This window comes from Drosophila subobscura, chromosome O, assembly GCF_008121235.1.
Source record: "Drosophila subobscura isolate 14011-0131.10 chromosome O, UCBerk_Dsub_1.0, whole genome shotgun sequence".
Taxonomy (NCBI): Eukaryota; Metazoa; Arthropoda; class Insecta; order Diptera; family Drosophilidae; genus Drosophila; species Drosophila subobscura.
The window spans coordinates 9229244-9252332 of NC_048533.1; the positions used below are offsets into that span (position 1 = coordinate 9229244).

Consider the following 23089-nt stretch of genomic DNA (forward strand, 5'->3'; position numbering starts at 1 on the left):
TATCCTCTCTCTCTCTCTCTCCCTCCGATTCGCTCTGTATAATTCTGCCCCTTTCTCCATCTCTATCTGGAGCAATGGCTTCATTTCGAATGACATTTGTCGTTGAAGCTCTGCGGGATGGGGCCTGCCTCGGCCAGTTTGGTGCAATTCTTTCATGTTTTATGGCCTCGCCTGGATCCCAAATATGGCATTGGGGTCGGGCCTGGCGCTCGATTGCCGCGGAGTTGTTTTGACATTTTAATAGTCGTCGAATCGTTTGGCCAGCCAGCATCGTTTGACGGCCATTGCCCAAAGACTGCGGCGACAGTTAATGTCACAATTGACTGCAAAATTTTAACTGCTTGAGGATTGATATGGCAGAGCGGTTGAAGAGCATCAATAGACTTAGAAATGGGAAGGAGTACTTCATTCCAAGCAATATCCCCCCCAACATTACTTCACAATTTACCCTCTCAAGAACAGCAATTAGTTAAACCACCCAGCAATCGGCAGAATCAAATCGAAACCAATCGAATCGTATCAATTTTGTACTTAGTATATTTAAAGCTTATTTCAAATTCCATAAATTAAGAAATGAAAACGGCGCGGGTTAATGAAAATTTATGTCTTCATTACGCAATCGCAATCCAAAAATGTTTTCCCAAACGAAGCAGAAATCGCGAATGAGTGTCCGTGGCTAGAATGTGCTTAATATCATTAAAATCAATAAAATAAACAACTAATTTGATAAACTGACAGTTCAACAGGCGGGGTGGCGGGTCGAAAAATAATGAAAAGCGTTTCAGCCCCGCCAGCGACAATGAAAAATAAACTTTGTGAAATTAGTGCGAATAACTTGGGTGAAAAATGCATGTGGTACTAATGCTAGTACAGAAGCTTTCAATTGGTCACGCGGCGGTCCAATCAGCATCGGGAGCGCATGCGCATTTGAAAGTGTGGAGGAACAAAACCAGAGATGAGGCTAACCACCCACAGGCCAACCACAGTGGGTGTTAATTTCTGACAAGAAACCAGTTTACTCAGAGAAAGAAAGGGATGGCTATGTGCACAGCAGAATATTTCAATTGGATTTGCTTTGGAGTAACTGCCATGTGGTGCTGCACTGCTCCTACTTGTGGCCGGAGTGCCGGCAGCGTCAGCCATTTTCTACTAGCCATTGCGCTCGCACCTATGGCTCTCGTGGCGGGTTGCGTGAAACACACCACAGTGTGGCCAAAACTCACCACTGAACGGAGTATGACCTGCTCGCTCTGGCGCAGGGGATCGAGTGCGTCTCTCGCTTCCGTCGTGTCGTGTGCTCGCTCGCACGCAAGCGACGATCGACAGGGGCATATAGCTAGAATTTGAGGAACATATTTCTGCATTTCATTCCTGCTGCGCGTCTTGAAACGTCAAGTTCGTTTCGAGTTCGAGTTCGAACGCTGAGAAAAACGGTAGAAAAACGCGCGCGAGTGTGTTTCTTGAGATAATATTCAAAAGCAAAGCAAATACAAATCTAACGATACAAAAGATATCAAAATAGTTGCACAGAGAGAAAATACAAGCTCAGTGAGGTGTCAAGTGTGGTGATGGGCTTTGGCCTAGGAACAAGCCCGAACAACTAAACCAAACTTCATTGAAAATAACTTAACAAAAACAATTAAAACTTTCCAAGATGATGATGAACGCGTTTATTGAGCCGGCCCAGCATCATCTGGCCAGCTACGGACTCCGCATGTCCCCCAATACCACAACAACGGCCAGCGGCAGTGGCAACAACCAGCAGCAGCAGCAGCAACACGACATGACCAGCCAGCAGCAGCAGCAACAACAGCAGCAGCAGCAGCAACAGCAGCAGCAGCAGCTGGAGGGCAGCACGGACTCCTCCGCGGTGGCGGCGGCATCCTATCAGAACTCCGGCTACGGGCACTTCAACAGCTATGCCTCGCGGGACTTTCTGCTCGGGCGCCGTGACACGGACTATGGAGTGTCCGGCAGTGCCGGACAGGCCGCCAGCACGGCCGCTGCCGATTCAATGATCTTCTCCAGCTTTCCCGCCCAGGCGGCGGCCGCCGAGCTGAGCTCCGGCTTTGGCCAGCATCCGTTCCACAGCCATCACCATGCCGCCGCGGCGGCCCACCATCATCAGCACCAGATGCGGATGGGCATGGCGGATGCTTATGCCACCCACCCGTACCAGCATCACGGGAACTTTCCGTCGGCGGCCGTGCATGCGGCAGCCCACCATCATGCGGCCGCTGCGGCAGTGCATCATCCGGCACACCATGCCATGAGCGCCATGCACCCGGCGGGGGCAGGAGCCTTTCTCCGCTACATGCGCCACCAGCCAGCCTCGTCGGCATCCAGCATCAAGCAGGAGATGCAGTGCCTGTGGATAGATCCGGATCAGCCGGGGCTGGTGCAGGCTGGCGGGCGGAAGACCTGCAACAAGATCTTCCACTCGATGCACGAGATCGTCACCCACCTGACGGTGGAGCATGTGGGGGGGCCGGAGTGCACCACCCATGCCTGCTTCTGGATCGGCTGCTCGCGCAACGGGCGCCCCTTCAAGGCCAAGTACAAGCTGGTCAACCACATTCGCGTCCACACCGGCGAGAAGCCATTCGCCTGCCCGCATCCCGGCTGTGGCAAGGTCTTCGCCCGCAGCGAGAACCTCAAGATCCACAAGCGAACGCACACGGGTAAGTCCCATCTCGAACCTCCTCTTTGCAGCACTACCAGCACATCCTCCACAACGGTTCACCTTGCCGTGGGTTTAACCCTTTCCGGGCCACGTAAATCCCTTCGGCTTGAGGTGGGCGTGTGTGCCGACGGCAAAAGTCGGTGCAACGCCCACACCTGGCTTAGCGCGCGGTATGTCCTTTTATGACCACCTGTAAAACTGTAAAATGTTTGCATCCTAAGCCCTTTTCCCTTCCTCTGTTGCAAATCCCCGTCAAAGTTGTCCTAACAAGGATAATTCCTTCGACTTCAACTCTTCCTCTGGCTGAGCCATGGGAACAGCTCTTGACTTTCGCATCGATTCTGATCTTTGGGACAACACCAGAACAGTTGTGGATAAACTACATGGAAAATCCGCAACACAAATGTTTGAAAGAAAGGCTTGAGGTTGTATGGGAAAAGGGATAACAATTGTTGGTATTTGTAGACCAAGAAAAACTAACAAAAAAATAGATGAAATATGTTCCACGATTCCACATTGAACTAAACATTTTCAATAATTTAAATGTTAATTTTTAGCATTGTTTAACATAGTTTTTTGACCCCTCCCATCAGTTCTCACTGTTTTAATGGCCCCCACTCAGAGCAGATCATATCGCATTGCGATCCATAAACACGTAGTTGACTACTCTGCTGCGTTTTTACACACCCACTTATCATTTTTCAACTGGCTGCCATCTAGCTTCAGCCCAAAAACCAGAGTGGCAACCAGCCCATAAATAACCTTTGCATAATCTAAATCAAGAATTTAATGTACCATAGAGAAGCCCGAGCAGAAAGCACACAAAAGTGTATAAAACAAAGCTAGAAGCGCGGTGAAATGTTTGCAAAACAGGCAGTAATCCACTGGAAATGTTACCCCAATTTCGATATTTCGATGGGTTTTTATTTTGGGAGAGGGGCGCTGAGCGGCTGAGCGGCTGAGGCACAAAGTGCCAAAGAAGTACGAGTATTTCCGTGCGATTACAAACGGAAGTTTTGACACGTGTCAACACATGTGTGTGCGCGGGTATGAGTGTGTTTGCAGTGGGGTTTGTGTGTTTGTGTTGGTGTCAAGGCAATAAAAACAAACACCAGCAGCTTCCAAGGGACATTTAACACAAGCAACGATGCTGATTGAATTTTTGATTTATATTGAGAGAGAGGGAGGTACATCTGTACATGCATAGTTCAAGTGGCCCGAAAAAAAAGCAAAGGTTAAAGGCCTCGGAATCGATGCCCGAGACCCCGACTCTCTAATGAAGTTGTGCGTCGTCGGCCACTTGAAAGCCCGTCAATATGTACAATATCTTCAGCAATTTGTAGCCCTAACCAACCAATCATAGAGACCCTTAAAGAAATAGCTTCATTTGTGCAACATCATGGGCTGGAAAAGAAAGAAACAAAAATGAAATTAGTCAAAAATATCATCATATCGTACATACAGCAACCGATTCACAATGACTGCCCCAAGAGATCATTATGATGCCACATGATTGTTCCAAATCGACAACAATATGGCGGCGTCTTGAAAATCAAATCGAAACATTTTAATTACCTTTGGATGAGTGTGCAAATAGGAGAAGACCTGAAACCCAAAATTACTTCTCCTGTTGTCTAAATCGGAGGCTAATTTTGAATCTTCTCGAGAAACATTTCTAATCGAAAGATTTATTTATGTTTGGGTGCCGAAAACATCTTGTGGGTTGTATACAATATATTCCAAGTCAATTCAATGTTCCCAGACTTTAAGCGAAGCATCCCATGCCGAGAGAGCGGAGCGAGGCATAAAAAATCATATTTTAATTCAATTTATAAAAATATAAAGCCACATAATCCCCTCGAAACCAAAAAAAAAGAAAGAAAAACTTGATAAAGCCCACGCGCGGAACAGAGGGAGAGTGAAAAAATGTGGAAAGCCAAAATTAAAGCAAAACAAAATGAGTAAAATACGAGTATGCCAAGCAATGCTCGTATATAAAACGCCATTTTCTGGATACACCAGATATTGTTGTGGTAATGGTTGCTGTCTAGCTTTGCCCTACTCCGCCGAACGCTCTTTGTCCTCTGGGTGCTGGTCCCTCCCCGATTTAATAAACGAAGGATGTTGAATAATGCTTGCACCCGGCCTACAGGGCAGGCCCACTGGACCTGTTATGGCCTGTGGCCGTTGTCGCTTTTAGCATTTTCATTATGCCTCCGATGATTGTTTGCTTGTGTCCCATAGAATTGTTGTTAAATCGAGTGGCGCCATTTTAAAGCAATTATCCATATTTGTTTGTTGTTTTGCTGCAACATTGTTCTCGTGTGTTTTTGCATTTCATGTTTGTTCTTTCTGTTTTCCCCTTTTGTTAATTGATTTTAATGGGTGTTTTTTAGGTGGTTCTAATGAGTTGGGGTGGTCTACTTGGTCAGTCATAAACCTCTGCGAAACAGCTCGACAGCTGCAGAACTTCAAGTCATTAAGCTTGTGGTTTTGTTCCTTATAGATCTAGAATAGAGCAGAACTTTGCCTTTGATTTATGCTAATTATGAATAGATTAAAGCACATAAATTTTGAGGCAGCTGAGAATGAAACTGGATATGCTTAAAATCTTTTTAAACATTTGATCTCTAAGTTTCTCTTACATTTTATCTATTTGTGTTACATAGAAGAATGTTTTCTGTGACATTCCATGTCAAATACAATTTCTCTAACCTCAAAATGTCGGACTCTTGCTCAACGAGTTGGCAGGTCTGTCCCTTGGCCCTCCATTTTCCATTCCATGCACTGACTTTTGCACTTGTCACCATCGTCGCTGTCGTTGTCGCCGTCTGGAATGGCCCATGTCCAGCCTCCAGGCTCCACTCCCTTCTACCTCTTGCAACAGACTCTCTTTCTGCAGCCACTCTTTTTTCGCTCCCCCTCTCTCTCTCTCCTGCTCACCCTGCAACAAACACAATAAACGTTTGTGTGTGTTTTGTTGTTGGAGTTTGTTGGAGCCAGAGTTGACACCTTGCTGGGGGCCAAAGCTTTGTGTGTGTGTTTGTGTGTGGATAGACGACAGGCAACATGAATGGCGTTTATCATGGTGTGCGGTTTATACCTAGATGTGTACATATATTTTTTTCATGCTTTTATTTTTTGTTTCGCTCTGCTGGCTGGACCACAAACAACTTTATTCATTAACACCTACAACGTGCCACAGGATCCCGGGTCCAGCTTCAGATCCACTGCAGCAAGAGCATTCAACAACTTTGTGGTTAGTTTTTGCCCCTCTCCCATGGCTCTGCCCCTCGTTCTACGTCGCCTGCAGCCTGGGAAGCTCATTAAGCTTATGCTCGAGGTCTCCCTCTCAGCTCTACAATGCCCCACGTCTCCTCCATAAAGTGCAGGCACTCGTTGTGCAATTATGTTGTGGCGGGGGCAAAGTTTAGCATTCAACATTGTCCCGGTGGCAGCGACCCTTGTTTGATTAGCTTGCTCTCCTCTGCACCGCTTATTTATCCTTTCCTTGGCTCCAGCACGGCTCCATTTAATTGAGTGCAAGTGTTTTTTTAATGAGCCTTTTATGGACTTGTTTGGTCTTTGAATGATGAAGTGAATTATGCAATTATTTTACACTTTTGTGAAGCTTTTAGGAGTGTTAACAGAGGTGCTTCTAAGAGTTAACAGAGCCAATGTTAAGCATGGGAGGGTGTACGCTGTTAAGTGTTTCATTATTCGTTCTTTTAACCAAATGTTATCTCTAGAATATTCCCCTAATATGGATATTCCAACACTGTTTGACGCCTTTTGTTCTGTTAATTTTTTTGCTCATTCGGCGCCAATGGAATAATTTCTCAAAATACCGAAATTCAAGCAAAGCGAAATGCTGGCAAATGTCAATGATTGATGACTTTATTGCGGGTTCAACGATTTTCACAAAAACACACACACACATAAAGACAGACACACATCCAAAGCGAGAGACAAAAATCACTTTTTATTTTTGCGCATAAACTGTGTGTTTTGGCTTCTCAGAATTTTTGAACAATGGATCGAAAGGGAGGGAGAAAAAAACCTGCGATGTGCTCAAGCGATTACCTATACTACCTGGTGCGAGGAGGTCCCTCTCTCTGCCCAGGATCTCTCAACCATCCTACAGAACACTACCTCCCTCCCTCCCGCTGTCTAACAAACTGAAAATCAATTAGTTACGCTCTCGGCATGCCTTGGCCAGGGCACTCTCTAGGAGATGCACGGGGTCTAATGACAAATGCAGCAGAGCAGCAGAGAGACGGAAATTCGTCATTTAATTAGCGTTCCTACCCCTCCACTCCCCGCGGGCTTGTTTGTCAAGATCCGCTCGAGTGCGAGTGTACACCTAACCATATCCATATGGGTGGACATGATGTTTGAATTCGTTTCGCTCAATTTAAAGTGTCAAATACCAGACATGACACACGATTGCAATCTGTTCAAAACTCAAAAACTCAGACAATTCGCAAAGTTTCCTCCTCTTCACTGTTTTTTTTCGGAGATTTATGTGCCAAAAGTAAAAAGTATATAAATTTCTGGTGCGGTCTAAGCATTTGACAGTTGAATGTAAGCTAAGTTTTGAGAATTTATTGACTGGACACGAAGTTAAGGCTTCATTATACTTTTGGGCTAAAAGAAATTTATGTGAAAACATTTAAGAACTGGATTTTTATTAAATATTTATAAGTGTTTATAGGAATATAATGAGATGTGAAACGATGTAACGTTAACTCTTAAGCTATACGTTCGGAACAATGGGAATGAACCAACATTGATGGAGGATATCATAATCAATATTTTCTGTAACATAATGCACTCTTGAAACTATGAGGAACCATCTTTATAAGGAGCCATAATCTCCTGCGATCTTGAAAGCCTACTTAGCCTCGCTCCGTGTCTGGTCCCACACCCAATTCCAGTTTATCAACGCATATATGGAAACGTATACATATGTACATATGCACATATTCCTGCATAATAAACTAGCAAATGCACCCATTCTAATTAGTGACAACCCTCAATGCCGAACCCCTAACACACCCAACAAAGACCGTCCGTCCGTCCGCCCGTCCGTCCGTCCGCCGTTCCACCCGTTACGCTCCTCAACAGAGAGAGGGGGTTGGTTGCTTTGCATTCTCTCTATTCAGGAGTCTCCATGCTATGCATTTTACCAAATGTCAAAACAGTTTTATATATGGCTATATATGTATCTACCTTAACCCCTGCAGGAATTATAATTTCATTTACCCGAAAAAAACCTAGATACAGAGAGAGAGAGAGTGAGAGCGCGTTGTAAACGCGGCAGGGGTTAGTTCTCTCAACCCTTTTGTGCCGGCAATGTCATTGTTTTGGTCTCCCATTTGAATCTATTAGCTAAGTAGCCATTTTGTTGAGGCTGTTGCATAATATTTGAATGGGAGTGGATGTGGAAGTGTGGAAGGTAACCCTTGGATGGCTCTGTTCCATGGCTGGATGGACATAAGCTGCTTACCCCGAGCTAGTTAATAAATGAGGCTTATTTTTGATAAATTTCCCCTTCTTCACTGGGTTGTGTATACGAAAATATATCTTCTTTTTTGGCAAGTTTCGCGTTCCAATTCCTAAGCCTTGGTCACGCCCACTTTGTCATTAGAAGTCGCGCTCAAATTAATTAAATTCCTCACCGAAAGGAGCCAAAAGTAGCCACGTACCAGACTCCATTTCGCATTCCATCGGAGCCCCGAAAGAGGCAGCCCAAGATTTCAGATAGAGACAGACTGAGATCAGAGAGGACCAGAAATAAGAATAAAATTTCAGCGCATAAAGAACTGATCAGCAGCAGACAAACCATAAAATTAAACTGTCATCTTGCATATTTTTTATATCTGCACACGGACGCAACCTCGAGTCAGGGCACAGGTAGAGGCCACAGCTTGGACTGGGACTCTTACTCTGACTCCGACTCCAACTCCAACTCGGACCTGGGGTCTCTGCTTTTCGAGAATTATGGAAAAGTAAGGCCTGACTAATCCTCTAAATCGCACCAAGGGCCCCTCGCGCGTTTGCCCCACTTGTATAAATTAGCTGATGGGAAAAATGAAATCATTATTCATATGGGCAAAAATGTTAAACAGCCAAAAAAGAGCAGCGGAGAGCGGAGACAGTCGGGCAGCAGAACCAGAAATGTGTTTTATATAAACTAAAAGTATGATGACTACGAAATGCTCTAACCAGAGATGGTTATTGGAATGCTTGGAATGTTGCTAAGAACACGTTTTGGCAAATCTATTTAAATGCGCATTCAGAAGAGTTTTTATACAGATAAAGAAAACTTAGATTCAAACTCCATCCCATAGTCCACATAGGCTGTGCTTCAGTTTGTATAAAAGCAAAGTTATTCCCAAATTCTTCGGCATAAAACAAATAAATATACAAAAATATGAAAAGCCATAAGCGTGCTTGTCAAATCAGCTTAGGTTCTGATGTGTGTTTGTATGTAGATATATTTGTTTGCCTTTTGCGGGATACATTTTCGGATCGTTTGTCGCTTTCGTTTAGACAAATTTGTAACACACGAACGCCTCCAAGTTGATTTAAGCATAAAATTGTGATTGTTTAACCCAAATAGCCAGAGTCGCAGTGCCAGCAGAGCCAGAGAGCCAGAGCCACACAAAGAGGTGGAGACAGGCCGCAAACTGGCACGCAATTTATTGTAAAAACATTGTCAATTGTAATTAGAGGCACAATTTACACAGATTTTGTGTGACAACCGGCTGTCAAATGGCGCTCTGACAGTCGGCTAACAGCCAACTAAGTTTTTGGCTAAAATTACAACGCGCACAGGGAGAGGGTGAGTGAAATAGAGCAAAGAATGGAGAGATATATTTATGCATTCATTCTCTCTATGACGCATTGCCGACGGCTACTGTGAAAAATATCTGGCGGATACACGCGGTCTGCTGCGGTTCTCTCCCTACTTCGTTCTCAGCATGATCAAATTTCTGACCAGGACTCAGCCGAGTGTAAGCCACTGGGATGTGGGCCACTGAGATGTGATACTTTTTGCCCCCTCGATTTTCGATATTCAGATCAATTTGTTTGCCACGAAATATGGGTGTGTTTTTTAGTCGAGTTTTAGGAACAGAAATGCAATTTTAGTTGATGTTTTGATGTGTTCATTAGGCAGTGTCGATGAGGTATAGAAAGGTGTTGAAGCGTAAAAATATGTTAAAGGTTTGGGGAATGGGAAACTGTATAGTTTTTTGAAACCAGAAGTCAAACAACAACATGGAAGATTTAGAATTCGTTGTAGTCCAAGTGAGCGACTTGTGTTCATCCGTTTAAGAACGGTAAATAATTCCATTCCAATCCAATTTAGCCACAAATTTTCCCAGCCTCATTCCAAATTCTTACCAAACATATTTGTCGCCTGATGTCATTGATTGGTTTTTATCAGCGAGGGGAATCTTGTTAGAATTGACAACATTTAAACTTTAACAAGCCATTTGAGATAAGCAAACCAACCGAAATCGAAATCGAAACCCGGAGACCCAGAGACCCGGCGATCCGAAGAACCCCATCCCATGCCTCCTTCAGTTGCCGGAGATGTCACATCGCATAACCAAATGATGACAATCTTGATGACATTTTAATTTCTGACAAACAACCGAAGAGATTTTCTACTTGACGGAGCTCGAAGAAAAAACAAGCAACAAACAGAAACCAGGATAAGAGAGGGAGAGAGAGAGGAAGGAGACGAGTGGGCTGAGAAGATTAAGATCTTAAAGAGCGCTAAAGAGCAAAAAATCAGACTGAAGAGATACCAAACAGATATAGATACCGATCCCTGACCAAGCCCATACAAAGCAACACCTCTTTGAGAGTGTCGAGCGCGCCGCCGTGCCACCAATGTCAATGTCGGTCTCCGGCTTTGGCTTCGGCTTCAGCTTCTGCTTTTGTTGTGGATTTTGGGCAGAGCAGAGCAGAGCCCTTACTTCCAGCTCTGTAACCCTTGAAAGGGAAGTGAAACATTTCTTTCTGCTTTCTTTTTTGCAAACATTTACCTCACGTAAGCAGCTCGTTCATTCATGAGGGGTAAACAGAGAGTGAGAGAGTGAGGGAGAGAGCGAGAGAGGGGCATCAGCTGCTTCTTGGGCTAATCCTGGCCTAGCACTTCTTTGTCAACTGGAGCCGACTTCAGTTACCATTCCGTCGTCTTACTCTGCCACTCATTCCGTCCCGTCTCTCCCCTTGTGTTGGCCCTGTTTGTATGCGTTTTGGGTTCAGACAATAGGCTTAGTGTTACTTTTACTTATTGTCTACGCTCCGTTTGTCATTCGAGTGCATTTTGTTACTGTCGGATCTGAAGAGTATCTCTCTTGCGCTCTGCTCTGCAGATACTCTAGTAGCAGCTCACACTGAACTAATCAATTTGCCTGGCCTAAAACTGCTAACCATAACATGCACATCTTCATTAAGCTTGGACTTAATATTTATTATAGCCAAGAGCGGCTGATGAGAGGCTCATAAAGTCATTAAGAATTTAATGCTAAAATCGTAAAAAATGAACATTCAGTTGCCCATTTTCGCTAATGGTATCTTTTTGCATAAACTCTTTTTATGGTTTATACAAATTGCACTAAAAGTTTATAAGAAAATCTGAAAAATAATTTCATCCATATTTCTATGTAAGAGAATTTTAGTAAAAATTAGTCTAAAAATGTCTATAAAATTATAAAAACTAATTTAAGACGCCATAAGTGGTTTAATGGTTTTTAGACATACAAATTTTGCTGTACTCTCCAGAAGTTTGGAGGATTGCCAACATATTTCCTCTTGGTGAATATCTCCATTTTCCCCTCTCCATAATTTACATTAAACCAGCTTAAAAATTTCACAAAATCTTCCAACCATAAACTTCTTGAGAAACTTTTTGCCTTTACACCAAATTTAATGTTTAATGCTCGACTCGACTCGAAAATGGTTTTTTGGGTACAAATTTTGTTATTACACAAGGTTGCCAGATGCAGATGCCAGACGCTTACATATTTCCATATATCGCATACATACACATGTCTAGTTCTTAGTCAGCCAAGAGTTTGGCTGTCAGTCCCCACTCTGTCCCAGTCTGGAAAAGTTTTTCCTGCTGCTGGTGCCCCAACCAAATGCAATTTGAATGCATTAAATGCAAGCCGCACTCTCATGTAGGTAGTACTCTCTTATATATATATATCTGAATATTTACATATATCTGCGTGGTACACACACCTCGAATATGTTAGAGGCGTTAGTTGCATGGCAAACTTGTCGAAAATTTGTACAAATGGTTGGGGGGCCTCGCAAAAAGACAGAAAAAATACAGAAAAAGGAGAGAAACCAAAGTCAGAGACAGACCCAGTGCCAGAGTCAGAGTCAGAGTCCGGGACAGAGACCGAGCCAGACAAGCTGGCCCATGTTTGGTCTTGTATTCATGTACAGCAAGGCTGTTGCTGTCATTGTTTTACTAATAGCTCTGCTAGTTGTCTATCTGCGAGTATGGGTCGGCACCCATGTGTATGGGTTTTTGTGTGCCTGCTGCAGTTGTTGTATGAGCTGTGGTTAAGGCTGCAACACCCAAAAGTTTGTGTTAAAAGTGGTTAAAGAAAACCAATGCAGATACTCGTAATATTGTTGAAAATAATTAAATATTGCAAAATATGTGTCACATGTTCCATTTGTGGAAATTTCTGTGTGCCGATTTCAAGGATTTTCAATTAGGAACAGCGGAATAGAACAACGCCCATTGCTCTTCCATTTCCTGCTTTTCCTGCCTTCTTTTTCCTTTCCTCCCAATGCTATTTCCTCATTAGCCCACAAGCCGTCATTCAAGTGTAAAATTTTGTGTGTTTTTGTTTTGAAACAATTTCCCAAATGTGTCTATGGATTTGACTACAATAAACCGCAGATGAAGGCAGGGCTGAGCGGGGAAAATCAGACGCAGATTCGGTCTCGGTCTCGGACCCGGACTGAGACTGGGTACTGACCCCAGTGTCAATTATTAACGTATCACTTGACAGCAAACGGTAAAGCTGCAAACAAATAGCGAAAATTATGTGAGGATTGTCTCTCATCCCAGTGTTACCATGAGGGGTTGGGGGGTCATCGTCATCGGCCTCATCATCGGGGAGGGATGCAAAAATCATAAATCATCAACGAAATTCACTCAACGATGGTTTTTGTCAAACAAGCAAACAATGGGCCGACTGTGTGGCAGACCCATAGGTAACTTCTTACTACTTTAGGGGTGCAACATCCTCTATGAAGATGATGATGATATTCATACTCTCCCCGATGATGATGATGATGATGAGAGAGAGGATTTTGTATTTGGCCGTTGACAAGCGGCATTCATTGCATTTAAATTATGATTTTATTATTATGATTATTAGGGAATGGAAAGGAGTGGAGTGGGATGTCTGCCATTAATTTGGTCATCAACTGCAGGCGAATGTTATAAATATTCAAAGCAAGCGTCGTGTGGGAAAATCTGTGAAATGGTTGTGTTTGTTTTTGGAATGTAATGATTGGAGAGATGTATCCCAAGAATCTATTTATTCTGAGACTGACGGCTGTAGATTTTTTGAGCAGAACAAACTGCCACGTGAGCTATGTATATGTACACATCACCTGCTTATCGAATACGTATAAGTGTCATCTCTCTGGTACCCTAACAATATTCGTATCATCAACAGTCACTGCCCCCTAGCAATCCGTAACAAAAAATCTAAAGTGAGCTATTCGCAACAGAGACACAACGGGCAAGGGGCAACAGGGGGAGCGAGAGCGAGGGCTAGGGAAAATTGCCCATTGAAATGTAAACCGCCAGGAAATCGGGGTTTGGCTTTTTCCGGCTTTAACCGTAGGAACAAAAGGAGCAAAAAAGGAGCAGGGAAACGGATCAAAAGAAGAGACAGCGGTGGAAAAAAATGTATTGCAAACAAACAAACAGACACAGATATACAATGAGCTAAGGATTCTCAAATCCGAAGAGTGTCAACAACCCAGACAGACACCAAGAGAGAGAGACATATAAATATAGTGAAAGAGAAAGAGAGGGATATAGGGATGAGCGTAGGGATGGATATGGTGAGGGCAGGCAAAAAGTAGCATCCAAGGGAGCTGCTGTTTTGTTATTGTATTGTTAGATAATAATAATCATATCGCATTGCATGTTGTTGACACATGAGCGATGATGCTGCTCATCCATCCCCTCTTGCTATCTTTCATCCGCTCCTACCTTCCTCTCTTTCTTTCACATTTTTGGAGGGGCGAGAGAGGTTCGTTCTTTGTTTCGGTTTGAGGGCGAGTGAGTGCGCTGAGCGGTCCTTAAGCAGGCAATAAATATTTACCAGGCCAATTATTTAGCAGCAATTAAAGCAGTCAGGCGTACGCTCCCTTAACATAGATACGCTGTTATCGCTCTATAAATTCTGCTATCGATCTTTATAGGCAGTGGCCATCGCTCTGTTAACTGTATGTTATCGCTCTGTTAAGGCGCAGTATACCTGCTGCTTCGTTGCTGCTTCTTTTTGCTGTTCATTTTTTCTCATTTTTAATTAATTCCACTTTGAAATGCTTTTAATAAGCAACCGTCACTCTGACGGCAAAAAAATGTTTTATTTCTGTTTCATTTTTAATGTTTTGTTGTTGTTGCTGTCGCGTTGTTGTTGTTGTTGTTGTTGCTGAAAATTAAAAACCTGATTCAGTTCAATTAATCAGCGACTGTCAATGATGCTTAATTTGCATCGCTCGGTTAGCAGCGATCACGGGCAGAGCCAGGATGCGGGAATGATGCAAGATGCTCTCTCCTCTGGAATTGTTTCCTCATGCCTCGGACAGTCCCAGTTATTTTTGGATTTTGGGATTCAGTGGAGCTTCAAATGTGTACTTAATAAGTCTTGAATCATATTTTAACCATTTAAAAAAAATTGTGTTTTTTGTTTCTTTAACATAAATTTAGTAATTTATATTTTCTATAATTTTTTTCGTTTTTTCATAACGTATGCTTTTATTTTCGTGCAGCTTTGTGCCTATTTATTTCCATAATTTCAATCAAAGTCGATTAGTTCTCTCCACAATAAAATATGGCAAAACAAAAACACTATTCCATCATTTTCCTTAATGGCAACTAAAAGTTTCTTTGGATATCGAATGTTCATCTCCCATTTATCAACGAACCAAAACCTTCTGCTTCCTGTCTCGCCCGCCCACAGCTCTTCTCCAGTCTTTTAACCCATAAGAAAAACATATTGTATTCCTTGCCACCCACACGAAACCCCAAAACCATATATGTATAAATATGTAGCTCAAAAAAAAAAAAAAACACTTACGAGACGTTTAGCAAAACAATTTCTATATTTTTTTTGGGCATGACTACGCCCGAGAGAGAGAGAGAAACAGCAGAAAATCCTGCAGCACCCACCAAACACCCCCCAAAAAAAAACAAACAACGCCCCATAATAGCAAAACCAGCCGCAACAAAAACAATTTCAGACGAGAAAAACAGAGGCGGAGTAGGAGGGAGATTGCAGATATATGTATGGAGATTGCCGATGGAGACGGAACTGGAGCTGGAGGAAAGGCCGTCGGCTCGGCACTCGAACGACTCGACTCTGTGTCGTCTGCAAATGACAGGCGAGCTTTGCGCTTAACAGAACCCTGCAGAAGCAGTTACATAAAAGCCAAAACATGTGCTATATATACACGATGAGCAAACAAAGCCACACTGTATATTATATAAGTACAATATATGTACAAATATGTATGTATAAAGTGGAGAGCCATGTACGACTTTCTTGGGTGAACGTGAACCCACGCACACACATCCGTACACCCGTTAAGGGAAGAGATTACAAAGCAACCCCAAATATAAGAGCCACCCTAAAAAAGCAGCCACAAAAACAAGTTTGCAGCTGTACCACACCGCGCCGTAGAACGGAACGAGCGTACGCCATGACAGGCGGTACGTAACGGTAGCAAAAGCCGGGTCCGTGCCAATTCCAATCGTTCCGCGCTTTGAGCGAATGTTTTTTTTTTCCTTTAGGAAATTAACCATTTCGGGGCTTTTCCAGAAAGGAAAGTAAAGGAAAATAGCGCGTAGGCAACTCATGATAATATGCAAATCACAAAAAGCAGGCGGCCTATTTCACAGTTACGGCCACCCAACCCGCACAGCCCCAACCCGCGAGGCCCACTCCTACAATATAACACCATTATATACACAGAGACTTTGCCATTGGATTTACTTTATTGAAATATTTAAATAAGTTTGTCGATTCGCACAGCCTAAATGGGATTTGGTAAGGAAGAACTGGGAGAGCGGGTGTGACAGGCTGGGAGCTGGCTATACTTTTGGCGACTTGCCAGGCCAAAGGGTGTGTGCCGGGCCGTCTTTCTTGCCGCGCTTCCTCATTCCTCGGTTCCCTTTTATTTTTTTGTGGGGAAAATGTCGACTGAAATTGACATTTTATAAATGGGCGGCAGTTTTTGGTTACTTTTTTGTTGGTTGAACTGTAACTTAAAGCAATAAAACATATTTAAATTTAAATTTTAATGCTCTGTGGCGCCGTGTCCGTGTGGAATGTGAAAATTATGCGTATCCTTGCTGCACTTAGCCGGTACACGAACCCTTTAATGGGCTGCCATCAGCGCCGTACGCCGTCGTCTGAGCCACAGCGCGTGCCGTCTGCCTCATGCCTCATGCCCCATGCCTCATGCCGCATCGCATTCTGTTTTTGCCCCCGCTGAGTTTAGACCGCAACGCGCCAGGAGATGGATATGTGTGTGGATACGGCAAGGGATATGGCTTGGCTTGGCTAGCGAGTGTGTGCTGCTGGGTTTCCAGAAAACTAAAAATTGTGATAAGAATGATACCACGGATGGGAACGAGCTCAGCGGGTTGGTGCCCAAAGACAGCTGCCTGTCCAATTTATGACTAATTAGCGTGGAGAGATACCATTTTAGCAGCTGATAACAGCTGAAATTTTGAATCAACCAAAAATTACCAAAAAAAGGAACTTTAAGTTGGAATCTTGGGAGCGACTCCTCTGGCGCCACGCTCCCCCTTCAACTCCATCCATAAGCTGTACAATCCATCTGATAAAGGTACCCAAAGCCGACACTTGACATTGTCTCCTTGGACTGGAAAACAAGATGAGACTTCGAAGCGCATCGAAGTGCATTCGTGCCGCTTGTTCTGCGCTCAACTCTCGATCTCGAGCCCTGTCAAAATACATAATTGGGCACCAGTCACACGCCTACGATGGTAACCATTGTAATGCATATTTATGAGTTTTAAATTTTGACAAATTAATAGAAACTACAACAACAACCACAATGCGACACGCCATTCAAATCGAACAGCATTTTGTCCGATTTCTGTTCATTTATTTATATATCTCTCTTTCGCTTGAGTTATTACGCATCACGGAATAAAAGCGAGAAAGAAAACTTTATTCAAATGCGGATAATAAAGCACATAAATTAGTATTAAATTACATAAGCAAAAAAAAAACCAAACCAAACGAAACGACTGAAACTTGTTGAGCGTGTGGAGTCGGAGCGGGACACAGACTCACCGCTGGATGTCTTTTTATAAGGGGCAACACACAAAGCCCTGGGCACTGGCACTGGCACCGACACCGGCACCGACCCGACCCTGCCCTGCCCCCAGCTGGACAGCTTTTCTTAACCACAGCACACCCCCCTCCAATCTGGAGGCCCACTTTAAGCTCGAGGTGTGAAAATGTTCGATTATTGTCATCGTCATCGTCGTTCCCTGTGTGGGTTTCCTCTGAAAGGGAGGAGAGTGGGGCTCCGAGATCTCTGAGCCGCTTAGCTGCAATTGTCATAAAGCTTGTGGTGCATATAATGGCCGCTTATCTGCGACATAAATGCCATATGCTAAATGGAATTAACTGAGGGAACCACCACATACACCCGTCTAGGGCTTTTATTGAGGGTTTCGCGGTGCACTTTGAAAACGTTTCATGTGGCTGCTGATTGAAGCTGATGATGAAAAGCTAAATGATTCCCTAAACAATCGAGATTTTCAACCATTTCTTTATCAATATTTACAGCGTTGATTTAATAATAGTTTCGCTCTTCCAGAAATTAAATTTCTCACCATAAATTTGAAGACCAATCTTTGGCAAATTATAGGGTTTTCCTCTGGGATAAATATTATTTATGTTTAATCCTGATTTTATCTCTGTGCATCTGTGTCGGGATCTACCGACTCTGCTTCTCCCCAGCCTCTCTATAAATAATTTTCTAATAAGCCATAAAATATCACTTCGGACTAAATGGGGACGACTGTTTCTTATTTTTGATAGTTTGATAGGAAAAGGTGTTTGTTACGCACACGAATCAAATAATAAACGTTAACCTTTCGACCTGTTCCCTTTACCCTTGCCGCTATTGTTCGTGTTCATGTCCATCCTTACGAAAAATAAAAGTAAAAGGACCATCGACATCGACATCGGCACAGGTGGAAATCGTATTCAGGGTCGAAGGGTCCCTCCCGCTCTCTCGGGCTCTCGGACTCCCGAACAATGGGCGCCTTGATCCCGCATAATTTATATGATTTTTGTTCTTGTTGTATATCTTGTTGTTCTGTTATTGTTTTCCCTATAAATATGTTGGACACATGAGTTTTTCCCACCTTTATTAAATTGTGTGTCGGAGGGGAGTTCATAAAAATTGTGAGGCCATAAATGGCCATCGTCCATTATATGTTTTATGCGCTGCACATAAATAATGATATTTATAGCCACGCACACACATTGTTCCATATAAGATCTGTATTTTTGTTGTGTCTATTGAAACTCATGGATATCTTTTTTGGCCTACTTTTAGGAGAGAAACCATTCAAGTGCGAACACGAGGGCTGCGATCGGCGATTCGCCAATTCCTCGGACCGGAAGAAGCACTCGCACGTGCACACCTCGGACAAGCCCTACAATTGTCGCATTAATGGCTGTGATAAGTCCTACACGCATCCCTCCTCGCTGCGGAAGCACATGAAGGTGAGTCTCAACTATCCTTTTTCCAGCTGTAACAATTATTTGTCTATTTCGTGGATTCCTGTAACAAGTTCCTTTCGTTTGAACTCAACTAAATATTCTCTCTCTTTTTGTTGTGCTTGTTCTTCTGCAGGTGCATGGCAACATTGATGAGAAGTCTCCATCGCATGGCTATGACAGTGAGGGTGAGGAGAGCTCCAGCTCCAGCATCATAACTGGCGGGGCACAGACACCGCCCTCGACGCGCCTGGATGGCAGTGCCGGCAGCAGCAGCGGCGTGAGCAGCCTGAGCGGAGGCAGTGGCATCAAGTCCTCGCCCCACTCCATCAAATCTGAGCCCAATCCCATGCACAGCGTCCATCTGGGGGCCTCGAGCAGCGGCAGCAGCAGTACGGCCAGCAGCAGTGCCTCCCATCTGTTGCAGCAGCAACAGCAGCAGCAGCAACAACAGCAGCAACATCAGCAGCAGCAGCAGCAACAGCAGCAGCAGCAGCAACATCAACTTGCCGCCCATCAAAGCGACTCAAAATCCTCGCCTGCCTTGCAACTGATGGCCGCCTCAGCATCCGCGTATCTGCCGCCCCCGCTGGGACCTCCGCCCTCGCACCCGCACCATCACGCGCACCATCACCATCATCACCACCAGGCGGCGGCTGCAGCGGCAGCGGCCTCCTCTCCGGGAGCAGCGGCTGCCTCGGCCTCCATGCTGCACCACAATCATCATTTGCTGTACCATCCGGCGGCGCAGGTTCATCCGCCCAGCGACTGGTACCACACGGCGGCGCCGAGCGGCTCTGCGGATGCGATGAATCCACTTGGACACTTTGGACACCATCACCATCACCATCTGATGCATCCCGGGGCGGCGACGGCGTATTGAGAGTGGGAGAACTGGTGGCCATCGGAGGAGCAACCGATGCCGATGCCGCCGCCACCCCAGCCGGGGCCACCAGTACCACATTCAGGGGCTGCCGCCGCCCAGGGCCCTGGACTCTTGGAGGAGTCCTCCTCCCTGGACTGGATCTGCTGCCAGCGGCTGCAGAACCTGGCCCTCGTGGCGCAATGTGAAAACCAAATATTTCTTAAAGTTGAAGAAAATACTTTAAACTTTTTACCTGATAATTGAAAAATTGCTGTTGAATCGAAAACAAAAAAAATCTAAACAAAACCTACACAAGAAACTATATTTAAACACTTTGAATCGTCTTTGAACAGGATTATTATTATGTATTTTAAAAGTTATTATACAAAAAACACAAAACAAAACACAACAACAAAAACCAAGAACAAGAACAACAAATTTGCTATTTAAATGTTATGTAAACTTAAACGTAGTTTTCTAGTTGCAAAACACTCACCACAAACAAAAAATAAAATCTACGCAATGTAGAGACGTATTGTAAATGTATAAAATATGAATTAATTATCGCATAAATGTATAAAACGTACTCTTAACTCTAATAATAAATAACTTACTTAAGCATATTGACTATTTAACTGGTAAGATTTAGCTAATTTTTTGTCGAAGCTGCTTTCTCTCATGCCCCCTGCCCACACCAATCGTCCTGCCCCCAAGCTTTCTAGTACAAAAATTGCTAACGATTATACATTGTAAAAAGAGTCGAACATCGAAGTGAATGGAAACGGAGCTATAGCCACACATACTATATACGTACATACGATACATTTTCGGCCTTAGATTTTTTTCCCCAGCTTAAGTACGCAAAAACGTAAATTTAAAAAGTTACCACAAAAAATCAACAACAAAAACTCACAAAAAACAAACAGGAAAAATAAATGGAAAAAAAAACTATACAAATATGAAGTTTAATGGTTATTGGGAGTACCTTTCTAAGAGAGAGAAATAAGTGATGCTTAAGACTCTGAGCACAAATGCAACCCAAACTGAATCACAATTGAAATATTTGCAACATTTTGTGCCCACAAATTGTTAAATTGAATTGATTAAAGGCAAGGGAACTTTTAATCACCTCAAACACCATTTATTCTTCAGGCCACCTGGTTTATCAATCACTCTAAATCGATTGGCACTTCTACCTCACTATTTCCCAAACAACTATCAGCCTTGAGCTAATTTCCATGACAATCGATGCGGTTCCCACACACGCTCTCATCTCTATTCCATTCCGCTCGTTCCGTTCCGTTCCGTTTTGAATTGAAATGCAAATGAAAATTGCAAATTTCTGATCTGTTAATTAAACGAACTTTATTGGAAGACCCAGACCCAGCTGCTGTGTCGATTCGAGTTTTTTCACCATTTTATTTGACGGAATTCCGTCATGAATATTTATTGAAAAAGCGCCACTGTTAATTTGTTTTGATTGGTTCAGCGGAGGCTCGCGAAAACAAAATTCATTTGTGATCGTATCAAATTTCCAGGGGCTAAAAGCCATCAAAATACTTTAATGGCCAACTATTTACGGAGCCAAAGCGATGTCCATTAACATTACCATGACAGAGGAGGGCCAAAAATAAATTATAAGCCAAAAACTAACCCCCAGGCGAAAAGTATATAAAGTGAAATTGTTTTCGGGGCGAATATTTTTTGTTGTTTTTTGTTTCTACCAAAAAATTTCTTTGTTGAAGAATTTGAGTTGATTTGAGATGATGAAAGGGCCGTCAAAAGACCTGCCACGGTTTGTTAGCAGTCGAGAGAGGGTACGGGTACGGGTACCGGTGCTCCCATGTACTCCATGGAAGGTAGGATACAAAATCAAACGATTTATGTTTTTTTAATTAACCCAACAATTTGTTACGTGCCTCAAACGCGCACACTCTCACAGACAGACGGACGGAGAGGATGTCTAGGCTAGTCGAGGGGTCGCGCCATAACGAATTCATATTTTGATTTATTGAATAGAAATCGATTGGATTAATCGAAAGAAATTATATTGCGCCGGCCGGCTGTCGATGGATTTGCTGTGCCTGTTGGATCCCCCCGAAGCCCCTACCCTTTGCGGTGTGTGTGTGGAATTGAAATTAAAGGAAGAAATCAGCCAGAAAAATGTTGTGGCGTGCAATTAAATTTTGTATCTGGATGCCACTCGTTTTTGCTGCCTTCTTTCCCCCCTCTCGTTACAGCCAAAGGTGGCCATAAAACGAGTTTGGTTTGCATTTGATTTGGCTTGGAGTTTACTTCGAGAATGAAGAGCTTATGTGGCTTGCTTTTCTGGATGAAATGTGTTCAAAATTTTAAAATTTAAATGGGAATATTTTATATTATTTTTTTTAAAACATTCAAAGTTCCTAAGAAACATTAGCTTGATGTCAATTGAGTCATGGTTGACATACTTAGCTCATTCTTCATGGAATCTACGTTTATCCCCTCAGTAAAAAATAACCCCAAATCGTAAGGCGAATCTAGGAATCTAGATTATCCACCTACAATCGTACTTTGCACAAGTACAAGAACATCACTCAAAGATCAGTCTCCCTCTGCCGAACCTCTATCCAAACAACACATCAAAACATCATACAAAACTTCTTTCCCATGGAAAGAGGTCCGTGAATGAGAGCCCAGCACAAGCACCAGTACCAGAACCAGAAACCTTTAAACAAATCAAGCCACGACCACACAACAAACCCGACAACGTCAACGACTGACACAGAACAAAAGCAAAACCCCAATGAAAAAATGGCCAAAAGCGAGAGAGAGAAAAACTTGTTGACACAAAACCCAAACCGAAACCCATACAAAAACCCAGGTGGGTGTCTCTTTCTGGTCCGCTATGGCCCTCTCTGTCGCTCTGTGAACAGTTCGGTTCGAGACTGCTGGCTGGTGGTTCGTTCACTTTCTGTGTCGGCACAATTTAAGTTTCAATAAGCGACTATTTGTTGCAATTTAAGCTGAACGCGTTTATAAATTGACGACGGAAACTGCCGACGACTGCGGCATAGACAAGGTAGGAGAATGGCACACACACACAGCGAGTGCGAGAGAGGGAGAGAGATGCAGAGGTGTGGCAAGGGGAGGTGCAACATAGCCAACTGGGGAATTGCCTAGCTATGAGAGTGACAGGGCCCCCGGACGTTTAAATTGAGCGAAAACATACTCGCCTAAGCCGCTCAGCCGCTCACCCCTGCCCAAGCTGTAAAGTCTAATTTTCGGTTTTTGTTTCAGAGTTAAATATGGTCTGACATTTAAATTACATAAATTAATTAATACTAGTTATGGTTTCACTGTAGCTATATATTTTATTAGTGGTTTGCTTTCATTATTGTGTTTTTTTTCGCTTGCTGTTTTTGTGGTTTCATTTCGGCGGCTTTTGTGGTCAACTAATTTTCGTGGTTGTCATTTTTTAATTTCATTATTTTTATAGTTTACAGT

General features: G+C 43.5%; 1 protein-coding gene across 1 annotated transcript; it reads left to right on the plus strand.

Annotated features, from left to right (window-relative positions):
- Nucleotides 1-1359: 1359 nt before the first annotated feature.
- LOC117897883 (pair-rule protein odd-paired) lies at nucleotides 1360-20015 on the plus strand. The gene is made up of 3 exons (XM_034806959.1): nucleotides 1360-2681; nucleotides 18575-18744; nucleotides 18875-20015. The coding sequence occupies exons 1-3, from the start codon at nucleotides 1655-1657 to the stop codon at nucleotides 19619-19621; spliced, it is 1944 nt and encodes a 647-aa protein (XP_034662850.1). The 5' UTR covers nucleotides 1360-1654; the 3' UTR covers nucleotides 19622-20015.
- Nucleotides 20016-23089: the final 3074 nt, after the last annotated feature.